Source organism: Phodopus roborovskii, unplaced genomic scaffold (assembly GCF_943737965.1).
Source record: "Phodopus roborovskii unplaced genomic scaffold, PHOROB, whole genome shotgun sequence".
NCBI lineage: Eukaryota > Metazoa > Chordata > Mammalia > Rodentia > Cricetidae > Phodopus > Phodopus roborovskii.
In genome coordinates, this window is record NW_026126433.1 from 28909964 (window position 1) to 28926413 (window position 16450).

A 16450-nucleotide genomic window follows, 5' to 3' on the forward strand; every position below is an offset into this window, starting at 1 on the left:
TTCCAGGACAGGCTCCAAAACAATACAGAAAACCCCTGTCTTGAAAAACAAAAACAAACAAACAAAAAAAAAAAAAGAATTTTTTTAAAAGAACTTACACATTTCTATGACATGAGGATAGTTTTTAACATTTCTTTGGCCTTGAACTGGGCTTCTGAATTACTCTGGATTCATAAATTGATAAAGCAGTATTTTAAGTTCTGTCTTCTATAGAAGAGAAAAGCAGAAAACTGTAAGAAATAAGTAGCTTCAATAATTTCTAAGATGCATTCCCAACAAAATAAAATGCAAGTTGTGGTTTCTTTGTCCTCTTGGTTAATTGCATACTGTCTACGATGTCTGCAGTGCAAAGTGGTTCACGTAATTTTTATATTCACATATATACACATATGCTTCCTATAAAATTGTCTTTCACCTTGCTTAGAAGCATATGGAAATTAATTTTAATTTATTCTGAGCTCAACCAATTTTTATAATTCATATTCTTAGGGTCCGTCCATACTCCCTAAATCAGAAATGTGGTGGTAGAGTTCAACACTCTGTTTTAACAAGATTGGGTGCTCACTCAAGGTTGACAACCACTGCCTTAGGTGTAGTTTTCTCTTCTTCCTACCATGGATATACATCTCAAAGCATCATCTATAGTAAGACTCACAGCTGTTACTCAAACTGTAATCACCCAAGGGAGCTTTGACACCTTACCAGTACTAAGACATTGTAGGCAGACAAAGCTGAGGACTGCTCATCTATTCTTCACCTCTAATGATTCTCTTCTTGAATCTTGCCAATAAGTACTTAGTAAACCAAGATACATAAACTACCTAGCTTTACTAAACTTCGATTCTGTGTTTTTGAGGTCTGGTCTTCCATAGATTGCAGGAGTGCTGAAATTTTAAAGGAGTCTCTAAGTCCAGACTTCTCTGGTCAGCATAACAGTGTCTCTTGTGTTCTCACTCCCCAGCTGTTCTTTGGAAAATCTTCCCTGCAAGATCCCTTGGCCTAGATCTCCTGGACAGTGTCCTGTTCAGTACATCTGCACCTCTCCAGAGGTTCTCTGCTTCCTCAGCTTGAAGTCTGGATTTCTGTGCCACAATTGGGAAATGGTACATGACCGGTAGCTGCAGTAAAGTGATCACTGCAGTGTTAGGCTGCCTATTCTCCAATGATGAATAAATATGTATATTGGGGAATGGGCTAGTTTTATTGTTTACAGAATACGGATTAGTCTTCTAGCAGTTATTCTATCATAGTTTGTACCAAGTACTTACTTTCTTCTATCCAAATTCTTACAACAGTTTCCTTACTGCTATCTGCCCCTTAAATCTACATTTTACGTACATACTAGTTCAAATACTAGTTCAAAATGCAAATATGATCATGCCATTCTGAGGCTTAATGCCCTTCAGTGGTTCCCGTTTGCTCTAGCAGTGATTTTCAAAGAAGAGGTGTTGTGTTTGCAGGGGAAGAGAACATTTCTACTTCAACTAGAACCACATGCTCTCTATCTGCCCTTCTGGAATTGTACAGAAGTGTTTCTACAATGAAAGGGTTCAGAAGTACTACCCCATAAAGTGAAAGCTCCTCAACAGAGCACACAGGTTTACCACAACCTGGTCACTCACTTTGTGTCCAATTTCAGGATTTACAGTTCAGGAATATCAAATTGCTTTCCTTGATATAGCCCCTATTTTACATTTCAGTGCCCCTGTTTGATTTATTCTCTCAACTTTAAACACCATCACTCAGTTCTTTTCTATTCTGTATCTGTCGGATAAACCCCTATTCATCCTAAGGTTCAGGGTAGACAATGACACTTCCAGCACTCTTCCCTCTGCACTAATGCCATAATTGGCCATTAAAATATAATTGCCTTAGCTTCCTCCCATAACAATCTTTCATCACTCTAGTTAATATACTTATTTATAACTTTCAACTAATTTCATGTAAATTAACAGTTTGTACCTTACTACCCAATCCTCAAATCTTAAAATAGCCACAAACCACAAATGAATGAATAAATCTTTTATAGCAGGATGGGGACCATTTTAGGCAAAGGAAAAAGCATAATCAGGGAAGAGGTTAGTTAGCATGCATTTTTTAAATGTGTTTTGGAAGAGCAATAGGACAAATGGCTAGAGCTTCTTAAGAGATAGAAGCAGAACATAATACCAAAATATATCATGACCACACTTAACACTACATGTATAATTCAAAGAGCACTGGGAAGCCACCCACGGTTTTAGATATGAGAAAAGCCTAACTGGCCTTGTTTTTAAAGATCAAATCCCCTTTTTATTAAGCTTTCTTTGACAAGTCCCTACTACCAGTAAACTCTAAATGATACATGTAGTTAAATCAAAGTTCTTTAGTGAACACATTCTTTCTAATTTCCAGTTTAACTGTATTATCATCATATATCACTTTTAAAAATATTTATTTTATTTTTATGTGTATGTGTGCAAGCCCAAACATGTATTTATGGACCACATGTATATAAGTATTCACAGAGGGCAGAAGAGAGTATTGGATTCCCTGAAACTGAAGTTACTTATGGTTGTGAGCCATCCAATATGGTGCTGGGAACTGAGCCTGAATCCTTTGCACAAGCAGCAAGTACTGTAGGTAGAATTTTCTGTACTGCCAGCTCACAAATAAGCACACACAGACTTATTACTAATTATAAATGTTTGGCCGATAGCTTAGGCTTGTTATTGACTACCTCTTACAACTTAAATTACCCATGCTTCTTATTTACATTCTGCCATGTGGTTCAGTACCTTTCTTCAGCATGGCAAGTTCATCCTGTTTCTCTCTGCATTTCCTGGTGACTCCACTCTTTTACCCAGAGAGCTCTTTCCCTGCCCACAAGCTCCACTTAACCTCTATTGGCTATTTAGCTCTTTATATAATGAATGAGAGCAACAAATCTTCACAATGTATAAATACTTTAGCTGCTCAGTCATCTCTTCAGTGTAATTTTTTTGTCTTATTTTTATTACCAAGTTTGTCATAGAAAAGCAGAACTGTGCTTTTATCTTTCTAATTCCTAATGCAGGAAATGCACAAACAGGCAAACATTACATTTGTTAAATAACTAGAAAATTATTCTGAATGAACTATGTCATGGGTACTTAGCCCCAGGGTTTACCAATTCATTTTCAGCTGTTTTGCACAAAGTCTAACTGCTATTTTCATCAATGTATCTAAGGACAAATATGTCTTCAAGCAAAACACATTTTGAAATTTTATTATAACTGCCTTGCTGCCTATGCCTAAACAACTAGTATACAACGCTTAAAATTCCAAACAATGGGAACCAAAGAGATGGCTTAAGTGTTTAAGAACCCCTGCTGCTCCTCCAGAGGGCCTACATTCAATTCCCAGCATCCATACAGCAGCTCACAACCATATATAACTGTAGTCCCATGGGATCCTATATTCTCTTCTGGTGTGCAGTTATACATGCAGACAAAACATGCATATACGTAAAATAAATAAATAAATCTTTAAAAAAAAAAAAAAAAAACTCCAAAACACAGAGAGCATACTTAGCTTTAAGAAAAATGGAGCTAGGTTTACCCTGATAGGTTAATATTGAAAGAAACTCACAAATTATGGGTTCTTTGTATTTTTATGTTGGCTACACCAAACAAACAAACAAACAAAAAAAAAAAACAAAACATGATTGTCTTCTCTACCACTTTCTCTCCAGTCCTTAATCTGAAATTTACTTGGTCTTCTCTCTTGAAGGGAAAATGGGACTCAGAGTTCCTCAAAGGCCTCATAAGCACACTTAAAACAGGCTTTAGATCAAGTCTTTTGGGTTTCTCCTCGGACCTATGCAATAAAATAAATTTAATAACACATAAGCAATATCTATTTGCATGTAAAAATTATCTGAATCAATGGGTTATTTTTTAAGGTAATATTTTTGGCAAACTTCTTTTAACATTTTGCCAAGATCTACCCTTCTGCTAAATTCCTAAACTACTAATTTGGCACATCCCTCAAACAGATTTTACCCAATCTGACAAGAAACACACAGAGACAAAAGAGGAAATTAAAACAAAACAAAACAAACAAACAAACAAAACAAAAACAGAACAAAAAAACAGAATAGAAACAGAAAACCCACATGTTCAATTTATGAGTGGTGGCTAATCTATTATAACTTTCCCATACTCCAATAGTGCCCGGCTAAGGATTCTGTCTAAGTTATACAGGGCCCTCTTGATTGATCATTAAACATAGAAATAAACACTTCCAAGATAAGCTGACTAGAATTTAAAACAGCCTTTTAAGATAATTTTAACAGAGAAGTCATTAAACTCTTCAAAAAATTGTCTATTATTTAATGGAAGTTCCAAGTTATCCTTCAGTGTGAATAAAAAGTAGAAAGTATTATATCACAATCCTTTCATAGAAAAATGAATTTCCTATCATTTCCTCTAATTAACAGAATATAAAACTTTTTTGAATAACAGGTACAACAATGGTTTCATATTTTTCTTTTTTAAAAGACTTAATTAGACATTTCTGACTTGATAATGGTAGAACAAAATTGCCTGTCTCAGGGCATTAAATTCTACTTTAAACAAACGCATTATCCTTGCTCACCTTGCTCAATAAAATATTCTTCTTTCTAGCTCAACTACTTGTTAGCATTCTCTTTTACTCATTGCTCCATTGTTTAAGAGGCAAATCTGACAATATCATTAACCTAATAAACATGTTCCAGGATCTGGATTATTTAAAAAAGTAAGAAGGAATTCTCTACCATGGCCTTGAGGGTTCTTGATTAGTTGGTTTTTCCTGGCTATTACTTTCCTTTTGCAAACTGTTTTAAAAGCTCTAAAATTCTCACTTATATATGGAACCTAAAAAATGATCTCATTTAACTGGAGAAGAGAATAATGGTTACTTGAAGCTTAGAAGAATGAGGTAGGGGAAAGAAATGAGAAGAAAAGAAGTTAGTTATTATACAAGGTGCAGCGGGTAGCAAGAATAACTTTAATTTTTTTCCTTTCTACCTTCTTCTTATTATTACTATTATTTTGGTTTTTTGAGACTGAATTTCTCTGTGTAACAGTCCTGGCCATCCTGGAACTTGCTTTGTAGACCAGGATGGCCTGCTTCTGCCTCCTGAGTGTTGGGATTAAAGGTGTACACCACCACATCCACCAACTTTAATTTTCTATAGCACAGTGGGATAACTATGACTGACAACAAGTTGAATATTTAAAAAAAAGTATTAGAATTTTAAATGAAAAGATCAATGTTTGAGATGATAGACTAATTACCCTAATCTGACCATTATACATTTTACTGAAATGCCACAGTGTAAACTATAAGTATGCAAACAACATATTAAATTTTAAAAATTAAAATAAAAAAATCTGAATGGAAAAGTGGAGGGATTATGATTTAAAAGGCATTGTTGAGAGCTGGTCTTACCAATAAGTGATATGTACGCAAAGAATTGTAGAAGAAAAAGCGAGCAATGGTATCTGAGGAAAGAATGCTTGAAGAACAACAACAAAGTCTAGGGTCTTAAGGCAAGAACATGTCAGGAGTGCTTTGAAAAACAAGTGATTAAAAAAAAGTTTGCTTGGAATTGTAGTAAGTTGAGGAATTGAAGGACTAAATCACTTTCAATGGAGAAGGAAATTAACTCTTCAAGATTTAGACGTGAGAATCAGGCCTCAGAGTGAGCCATGATGGAGAAGACTATTATATATCTAAGGGGGCAAACAGACATGAGTCTAGAGAAGAGAAGTGTGTCTCTAATCTATAAAACTGGTACATCTGAAGTCATAAGATTGGATAAAATCCTAAAGGAAAGGGGAGAGGTCTAAACTGTGTGGTGCTCCCACATGGAGAAAATAAATTTATAAAGAAGACTCATAAGAAATTACAAGGGTTAAGAGGAAAGAAAGAAAAATAAAATGCAGCCAAGTGAAGAAAATGACTTGTAGAGAAGAAATGTCATTAACAGTAACTAAAGTAAAAACTGAGAACTAATCCCTGATATTAACAGCATGGAGATGACCTACAGTGAGCTCAGCGAGAGCAACTTTGGAAGAGCTGGATGAGTAAGCCTGCCTGGAGCACATGTACGGGGTGGCAACACACATCCGTATTCCCAGCACTCAGAAAGCTGATATAACATTATGCGTTGAAGACAGCTTGATCTGTGGCAACTTCAGCCAGCCAGTCTAGATTTCAAGGCAAAACACTGTCTCAAAAGGGGAAAAAAAAAAAAAAAAAAAGAGGGAAGAAAAGAAGAGGAAAATGAAAATAAAAGGAAGGAAGGAAGGAAAGAAGAAGGGGGGGAAGGAATAGAAACAATGAGCTTAGAATTTCTAATATTTTCTGCTAAAAAGATAGAAGAAATGGGGTAATGAAAGGCTAATAATACAATTTGAGTGGTTTTAAATGTTCTTACTGTTTTAAGTACAAGAAAATACTAGCACAGTGATGAAAAACATAAGGTAAGAAAGAAAAAAATTGAAGTTGCTTTCCTTGTTCCTGTGACCAAAATACCTGCCAAGAAGAGGAGTTTGTCTTGGCTTACAGATTAAAGGAGTGTTGTCCATTTAACAACGAAAGCATAGCATGTTGGCAGGAGCATGTGGTGGCTGTGAAGTTTATGCCCACAGTCAGGAATCAGAGAAAAATGGATACTGACTCCCTGCTCACTTTGTTCAGGAACTCAGCCACAGGAAGGCAGCCTGCATTCAGGGTGAATTCATCTCCCCCAATCTGCCAACTGCCCCCTTCATCTCAACCCCAACTGTAGTTTCTTTGGAAATGTTCTAAGATACAGCCATAGGTAGGTGTAGGTAGGTGTGTGTGTGTAGGGGGTGGTGGTGTCTTCATTCCCTTTCAACCCCCTTGTCAGGATCCAGTCCCTGGAGCCACTATAGCTTTGCCCTGGTTTTGACCAGGGCTCTCTTTCTGTTTCCAGATCTGACAAAATCTGACAAAGCTCCTCTCCTCACACAAAGACCTTATACCCATTACCATGGACAGGAGCTACTCCCACTGACATGAAACTAACTGTGAAAATAAATATGCTTCCTTCTTTAAGCTGCTTCTGTCAGATAATTTTGTGAGGCAGATGAGAAGGGTAACTAATATAGAAAACTGGTACTAGGAAGTGGGTTGCTGTGATAAATTTGGCCATATGGCTCACTGGTTTCTGGAACGCATTTGTAAGAGGAAGGAATGTGGAAGAGTTAAGAGATGTGGACTAGAGAAAAACAAGAAAATTAAGTAGAGACTAATGGGATTCTGACGGGAATGTGGAAGACCAAAATGCCAACAGAAATATGGGAGATAAAGACTATGCTCATATGGTTTCAGGAACTGGACAAGAGACCATTCATATTACATTCTGGCAAGGAACCTGGCACTACTCTGCTTGTGGCCTGAAAACTTGAGTGAGGCTGAGTACTAAAACTCATAGGCTAGCAGTACATTTGGTCAATAAAGGTGGGGCATGATTTTTTGGTCACTGACTTTTATTCAGGATCAGAGTGAGAATTTTGAGAGGAAAAAAAGGGACAGAAAGGTTTGTGAAATGTTCAATTTAACAAGGAAAGGAAGATGGGCACAGTTAAAGTTTTGGAAAAAAAAGATAGACAGATGCAGATAAAGCCAGGGTTGTTAGACCACTGAATATAATTAAAGTGGAGCCCACAGTACTCCCCGTTGGAATAAGTAGAAAATGTTTTCTCTAATTTAGCCACCCATATGCTTAGAGACTACTGCAACTATGAAAAACAAAACAAAACAAAACAAAACAAAAACAGGGTCAGCCTAACAGGAAGACATACAGTCATCATGCATTTAGTGCTACCTTGTAGACACACATAATGGGCACTAAAGACTTAAACTTCAGAAAGCCTAAGGCCAGGGAATGAGTGGCAAGGTTAGATTCACTACAAGAAGGCCCTTTACAAGTCACTGTAAATCTCTGAAGATAAAACCTAGGAACCAATAGGGAACTATGATACTAGGTATAATAGGGACATAGGATGAAAAATAGGAAAAGCTGAAACTACTGATTGAATCAACCAAGAGAGTACATACACCTTTAGCAGCAGTACTGTAGGGTAGAGCTACCCAAACTCACCGAAGTTCATAGGATGTTACCATAAGCCCCAGAAGCTACATGCAACTAAAGGGTTTGCTGTGTGCTCTGCTGTGTTTGCTTTCTTTGATCTAATCTTTCCTTGCCCCATTCCCATTCCTCTCTTTGGAGGAAATGACATTGTATATTCAAGTACATACCTTGGATTTTTGATGTTACAGGCAATAAATTGACTTGAAATAGTTATTGAGATGACAGTAACCCAGAATATTAAAATCAACAAATGTGTGTGACAATATGAGAAGGGGCTTGGGCTTGGAAGATGACTGTTACAACAGAAAGTTTGTGCTCATTTTACAGAAAATGAGGAAGAATAGTAAGAAACAGCCATAAAGAGAAGATACCTATTCTAGGCAATTTGGTATGATAAAGGCTATGGAAGAGAAACAGCTACCTCTTGACAGAATTTCACAAGAGACAGTATCTTCAGAAAAGCTTCATTTTTCTCATGAGACCAAAAAGTAAAAAGAACACCTATAGTGTCAAGGTAGAAGAAAAAAGTTTTATCTTGAGCAGGAAATGAATTGCTTCAAGAAGTGGGTAAAGAACAGTGGAAGATAAGGTCAGAAAGTAGGGATATGTAGACCCAAAGCAAGAGTTAAATGTAGGGAATGACTATTGTGGTTTAATAAGAATCAGGAAAAACAAATAGGCTGAATAGATGTTTATTCAGGGAGAAATAACTTACAACAGAGACAGATGAACACCAGCAGCTTCCTGGTCCTGAGGATGCCTCTGGATGCTCTTCTGTCCCCATGCTGCAAGCAAGAGAGCGCTCCAGGGCCGCTTCCCCAGACCTAGTTCCCCCCAGGTAACATCCGCCCCTGTTCCCACCTCCAGTGGGCATGGTCAGTGCCACAGGTGCAGACAAAGTGAGTATTTCACTACAATTCCCCTTTTAGTCTAAAGAAAAGACTTAGGCTTGATACAAAACTATATACAAAACAGTGAATAACAATTGTGCTCTAAGAAAAGGAAAATCGAGAACATACAAATTTAAGACCTACATATCTAGTCTTAGGGTGAAGGCATAAGGGAGTTTACAATAGAGTTGTCCTAAGCTGGAAAGCTTAAGTCTAGTACCTAATATATCTAACTAGGAAGAGAAAATAACAGTTGTGATAGTTTAATCTTCAACATCATCAAAGACCTAAGAAGGAAGACAATTCTAGGGTAGGCAGGAAGTGCAGATGGGCAACTTCCAAATGGTGCAGCAAGGACAAAAACAGCAGGCTACCTGGACAGTCACCCAAAGTCTCACAGCAACATTCATACAACCAGTTTTGGCTAAGGCCTAGAGGACCTGACAGACCATAACAAAAGCAGGGAGGTAGAAAGGCTGTCTTACCCAGACTTGGCAAGGCTTAGCAGTCTTCTATGTTTGTCTCCTGCAAGCACAAAGGACCGCATGTCCAAATCAGTGATCAAAATGGGGGCAGTTCTTTGCCAAAGAGGCCATTACACGAAGCAAGGATGGACTCCAGAAGGAGTGATGACAGTGTCCAACATATTTTTGGGAAAATGTTTGGTGCTGTCAGGAGCAATAGTGTCTCATGTCAACGGAGTACTAATATTAAAACATTTAAATGCCATGTTCTGTAAGTCTATGAAGTGTTTGAAGATTAAGCATCTACGTCTGACTAATCTCATAGGAATAGGAAACATGGGTTTCCTGTAATACTCAGGAACCTAGCTATAAAACTGATTGAAACTTCCCTGAGTAAAGCAGGGACAAATACCCAAACAATATAACTATGTATGTATATATACATGTAAATCCCTAAAACTGAGATAGATGATGGGAGATGTCATTCTGTAAATATGTTTCTTGTATTGGTTAATGAATAAAGCATTATTGGCCAATAGGAAAGCAAGACAGGTGGTACTAGAAGGCAAGGAGGATTCAGGAAAAGGTAGGAGGAGGTTCAAAATGTAGAACCAAGAGAGCAGAACTCCAGACGCTCTCTCTGGTAAGATAAGATCATGTGGAAATACTTAGATTGACAGAAATGGGTTAATATATAAGACAAAGCTAGCCAATAAGAAACGCTAGTAAAAGGCCAACACCTTTATATCTAATACAGTGTCTCTGTTTGTTATTCGGGGTTGGTGGGGCTGTGGGACCAGGCTGATGGGAAAATTGCTTGTAACAAATGAGGGTTCTCAGACATCTAAATCTATTTATAATAGCTACCATTAAATCATAGGTCAGGCAGTGGTGGCACACACCTTTAATCCCAGCACTTGGGAGGCAGAGGCAGGCAGATCTTCATGAGTTTGAGGACAGCCTGGTCTACAAAGCTACATAGAGAACACCTGTCTTGAAAACCCAAATATATATATTTGAGCTGAGGATGTAGCTCACTGGTAAAGTACTTGACTAATATGCAGGATTTTCTGGGTTCCATTCCCAATATTTATTCTTCAACTTCCATACATAAATGCATCTGCACCCACACAAAGAGGAAAGGACCTATGACATTGCTATAGGGGATAAAGGAAACCCTGATTGGGGTAATTAACTGAGCTGTAGGAACTTTTTGGTAATGGATTATATATGGGTACCAGATACAACTTTTTTCTTAATGTTGAGATATTTGTTCTTAAACTATAGGCTAGACTGAACAAAATGCAGACAAGGACAAAAAGATGGCAAATGGTCTCTTTTTGTCACTCCTTACTAACAGCAATAATGAAAGACAACAGAGTAGCTTCATCAAAACATCTTGAACTATGTTTTTATTCAAATTGGGTAATTATAGATCTATTATACTAAAATTAATCTGTGAATTTTTATTATTCATTTTAAGGAAACAACACATAATATTGAAAGGGCTGACCTTAACTGAAAAGTTTTAATAAAATTAAATATAATAATACCAAAATACTGGAAATGGGGAGGAAGATGCTATTAAGTGAGGGAGGTTTTTCAATGAATGAAAAGAACAACAAAGTTCTTTATGGATGTACCTTAGGTGTAGTAGCATCTTACTCATGAACCTATAACAGGGGCCACACCCAAAGACACCCCTTTGGGCGTGGCTTCAGGTGCAGATGGACCTGGAAAGACCTGGAAAGAAGAAATCTTGAGGCAGGCTCTCTTGCGTGCTCTCTCTCTCTCTCTCTCTCTCTCTCTCTCTCTCTCTCTCTCTCTCTCTCTCTCTCTCTCAGACCAGAAGGACAGAGAAAGGCTGTCTTTATTGTTCTGTGTAAGTTGTTCCCCAATAAAATGCCCATTAATCATTTATCTTGGTTCTAGTGAACTCATTACACTCACGCCTTCACTTCATTATTACCTTATCTTTATCAAATTTAGAATGATGGCAAGAAAAGTGACAGAAATAAAGATATGAAGGGTGGGACAAAAGAAGAGAAAAATGATGTAGGGAAATATAAGTGAGAATCAAGAAATGTTTCCTGTCCCATCCTTCTGAACATATATTTTAGGAAGAAGACCTTACTGAATGGGCATTTTACCCACCACATCTTTTTAGTCCTTTACATAGAAATCAATATAATTAATGTTTTATTGGTATTTTCTTCTCCTTATCTGCCATTTTGTCTCTTCTTTACCAATACCATAGTCATTTTTTATGCGATGAAAGTGGATTTGGATAAAAGGATTGATATATTGAGACTGTTTGAAGAATTAAGTAGTAAACAAAATAAGTTCAAAAGAATTTCTCCCTCCCACCTCTCTATCTATGTCCCAGTGTTTAAAAGAAAGAAAGAAAGGAAGGAAGGAAGGAAGGAAGGGAGGAAGGAAGGAAGGAAGGAAGGAAGGAAGGAAGGAAGAAAGAAAGAAAGAAAGAAAGAAAGAAAGAAAGAGAGTGTTTATTCTCTTTTATTTCTTTCTGGATGCCCGTTAGTACTTGGGACAGGTTGTGTTCTTTTGCCTCTCATGCAATTATGATTCACTGACTTATAGAAAGGCTGCTCTCATCCACTGTCCCAAGAGCTAAGAGTTATAGCTGCTTTCAGCTGTTGCTAGCTCATGGGTACTTCTCTATCCTTCAATGAGGTCCTTATTCTTCCCACACTTCTTTAAATTGTCCATTTATCAAAATCTCTCCATAGATCTGCTGAGTTTGAAGTCTGCTTTCATTGGGTTTTATCTTACTTAGGGTTTCTACTACTATGATGAAACACAGTTACCAAAAGTGCCATGGAGAGAAAAAGCTTTATTTTAGCTTACAGTTTCACATTACAGTCCATCACTGAGGGAAGTCAGGGTAGGAACTCAAACACAGCAGGAACCTGGATGCCCCAAAGAGGGCTGCTGCTTACTGGCTTGCTCCTCATGACTTGTTCAGCCTGCTTTCTTAGGCCCACCCATCCAGGGTTGGCACGATTCACAGTGAGTGAAACCCTCCCACATCAATCAAGAGAATGTACCACAGGCTTGTCCACAGGTCAATCTAGGGAGGGCATTTTCTCCATTGAGGATCCTTATTCCAAAATGACTATACCTTGTATCAAGATGACATAAAACTAGTCAGGACAGGAGTAAACTGATATAATTTAGTCCCTCTAGACCATTTGCAAGACTAGGTTTCCACAACTTAAAACTTTCCCATTCCAAATTTATCAACTCAGTATGATTTTCATTGTTTTCTTATTTAAAATCCAGCCCTCTCTTGTGGAACTTGCTATTTCACTGAAGCAAAGTAATTATGACAATAGAACCCATTTAGATTGTAGTTGATAGTTGCTAGAGGCAACTTTATCAAAATACAAATAAGAAGTACATACATGATTTCAGAAATGTGCTTAAAAATGAAGAGTAGCTTTGCATCTTACCTCCTTCTCCTTGTTGAGCAACACCAGTTGGCTGTCTGTAAGGATGCAGTACTTCCTTTCCCATGATGTTGTCTCAGTGTAGGGTGACTGACCACAAGACAGACGATGGGTGGGTGGACCTTTCACATCTGTATAGCAAAAGAGAAAAACAAATTAACAAACTATTCTCATACCTGGGATACGGGTATTTGAAATACAAGATTCTTTAAGGGCAAATTAACAAAAGTGATTCTAAACATGAATCTCAAACTATTATAATGGATTAAGGAAAACCTGGTCCTACAATCTTCAGAAAAGCTCAAACGTTCCAGAAGAAAACTGACAAAGTATTTAGACTTAAACAATAGGAGGCTGCTTCAAAGTTAAACCAATGCTACTCAAAATGAAGCGGGCATAACACAGAGAAAAGAAGAAAGGAAAAAGCTGTCTAGTCTTTGGACAAAGAGGATGTTAATGTACATTTTGAAAATACAATTAATCAAGAATTGAGTGAGCAGGCAGGCAGTGGTGGTGCATGCCTTAATATCAGTATTCAAGAGGTAGAGACAGGCAGATCTCTGTGAGTTTAAAGCCAATATGGTCAACATAGAGTGTTCTAGGATGGTCAGAGCTACATAGAGAAACCCTGTCTAGAAAAACAAAAAAGAAAAAAAAAAATCGAGCGAGCAGGGTTAAGAGCAGACTTATACAAAATGGATTTATATTCATAAGAATTGGAGCTTAAACTATAGCATCACATTACCACTAGAGGCCAGTAAGATCTTAAAATGTACAAAATGATTTCATCAATGAAATATCTAAAGATGTATTACTGCCATGCATCTTAAAAGGTGATGGTGCCTAACATTAAAGCAAAATGTTAATAATTCCCAAGTCCCAACTGATCACTATTGCCCTTTGCTCCTTTAAAATGCTTTAATATGAACTCTTGATTCATTTATATTGTGAAATGTGGACCATACCTTAATAACAACTACACATTAGATGATTAAATAAAGCTTATATGATAGTTCCTTACATACATTAAAAGTTGTTTAGCCACAAAAGACTAATTCCTTAAGCATACACAAGAACAACTGCCTCGAGTGCCTTATTTACTACTAAGATATGCTTCAGAAGCAAACCAAACTGAAGACAATAGAAAACAAATATGTACAAGGCAAGGCTGTTGTAAATCCTAAATAGCATGTATGAATGGCATGACTTCAATAAATGCAATGATTTCCTATTGTCTCAAGTTATAATTACCCAAATAGCAAAATTAAGGAAGATATGTGTAGAAAGCTACGACTCAGTGATCAAAGTCTTAAGTACATTCCTTTCTTCTCAAATCCCATGTGTTTATTTATTTATTTATTTATTTTCTGGCTTAAATTCTTAGTCTCTACAAGCCTATTTAACTATGTTTTATTTTAGGGAACTCACCAATTCCTCCACAAACAATTCAAGATCTAAGAATCCATAATACTAAGAGTTTAGTTAAACATAATGTTGATTCATAATAATTTATTGCCTCAGCATCCTGTTTCTATCTATTCTATAAAGTACACAGTAGTTATATATTGCATTTACAGAATCTCCACTCCATATCTATAGTTTTTCCTTTGTTAGTCTAAGCATCTTTATTTAATATTAGAACTGAATCTTAAATTACTCTAATTTTTTTCAAAATTATTGTGAAAGACTTAAATACATTCTTAATCCTTTGGACATGTACATAATATTCTTGTTTATAGTTTCAAGTTATGTCAAAAGTGACTAGAGTCATATGCTTTAGACAAATGAGATACATTTTATCACAGTGTAAGCTTAATTCCAGAGTCAAATGAAGACAACTTAAAACAAGAGAGAAACAGTGACCTGAACAAGTTTTAATCGAATGACAGACTATATTACACAAGTTAGGCATGTATAACCCAAACTCTATGACTGATACTAAAGCACAATGCTATTGATAAACCCTACCCTTTCAAAATTAGAATTTTAGACACTGTATTTATGACAAAGTCCATGTTTCCTGCTAAAACATACATCTATATTACCATTAACCTTAAGGAAACTAAATTATCTGTGTGATCTAGAGGAATTTTCTTAAGCCTCCCAACATTTTCCATTTGTGTAGCCTGAACTTTATTCTAGTTTCTTCATGGTATATGAAATAAGAAACATTAAAACATATTGATTCCTAGAATCACTTAAATTCATTGCTAAATGTAGGATGAAATAGGAAGAATTTTAAAAACTTTGTCTAAAATGAAAGATTGATAAGCTATCCCAGAGGCCAGTATTGTTTATTTTCAAAGCTATTTGTAGCAGGAATATAGATATAGATATATATCGATAATAGTTTTATGAACTGTATGGAAGAAGACAGAGAAATAATTATTTTATTCTGATTAGTATTTATAAACTAAGACTTAAGAAATACTTTAACAAAAATAAGCAACAACAACAAATCCCCAACATTTTTTTAAAAGTCTATAAATTTAGTCATTCCATCATGTCCTCATTCCTTTGGCTAACTGAAAGATTAATAGTAAAGCCTGCATATCGAGAATTATAAGAATAGAACAGAACATGTTCAAGTTTTTGCCCTATTTCACCTTAACAGTTCTACCAATCTTCATTTTTTACTCTAGTGACTTACTTCTAATTCTGACTTCCAATTATTTTTAGTACCTAAAATTCACTAGGGAAAAGCATAACAGACTTACAGAGAAGATTCTTAATAGCAAAATTAGGAACAATTTTAGATTTGCTGTGTCCCATTCCTTTGAGAATACTAAGGACATGACATGCTGGCCTCATTACAAAAATTAAATAATTTTAGAAACATTAAAAATAATCCAAAGTATACTTCCACAAAAAGCACTTTACAACTGGATATTACCTTGTAGCCTTAAAAGTATCATTTTTTTATATCAAGATCCCTTGAGACTGAAAATTTACTGAGGATATATCTATATGGGTTATGTCAACATGCATTATATTAAAAACTAAAATTTACCACATATCAATATTGAAATACATTTTAATGAAACATAACTATTTTTAATAAAAATCTAAAAGAATGGCACTATTTTCACATTTTTCAAATGTCCTCAAAGACGGCTGAATACAAGACAGTCTAGTTCTTTGGTTTTTCTATACCCAATTGGTTGCTGTAGATATTTTGGTTGACATATAACAGAAAATCAGGACTTAGATATGAAGGTTAAAATAGCAATAGTATTTTAAACAATATTTTCAAATAATAATGCCAGCACTTGGGAGACAGAGGCAGGCAGATCTCTGTGAGTTTGAGGCCAGCCTGGTCACAAATAATAATAATAATAATAAATAATAATAATAATAAATAATAATGAAGAAGAAATTTTGCAAAACTAAGCAGGAGTCAGTACAATGTGGAATCTGAAATGACAGCAATAAACTTATCGTATAAACACATTAAAAATCACTAGTCTATATTTTCTTTTGAATAGCTCCTTTTACCCC

The 16450-nt window shown here is 36.1% G+C and overlaps 1 protein-coding gene across 3 annotated transcripts in view; it reads right to left on the minus strand.

Annotated features, from left to right (window-relative positions):
* Rasal2 (RAS protein activator like 2) overlaps positions 1-16450 on the minus strand; it is a 270356-nt gene that overhangs the window by 139421 nt on the left and 114485 nt on the right. For all 3 annotated transcript variants that reach the window (XM_051186049.1, XM_051186048.1, XM_051186050.1), the window contains exon 2: positions 12956-13083. In XM_051186049.1, the coding sequence (XP_051042006.1) occupies positions 12956-13083 (128 nt within the window). The remainder of the gene's footprint in view (positions 1-12955; positions 13084-16450) is intronic.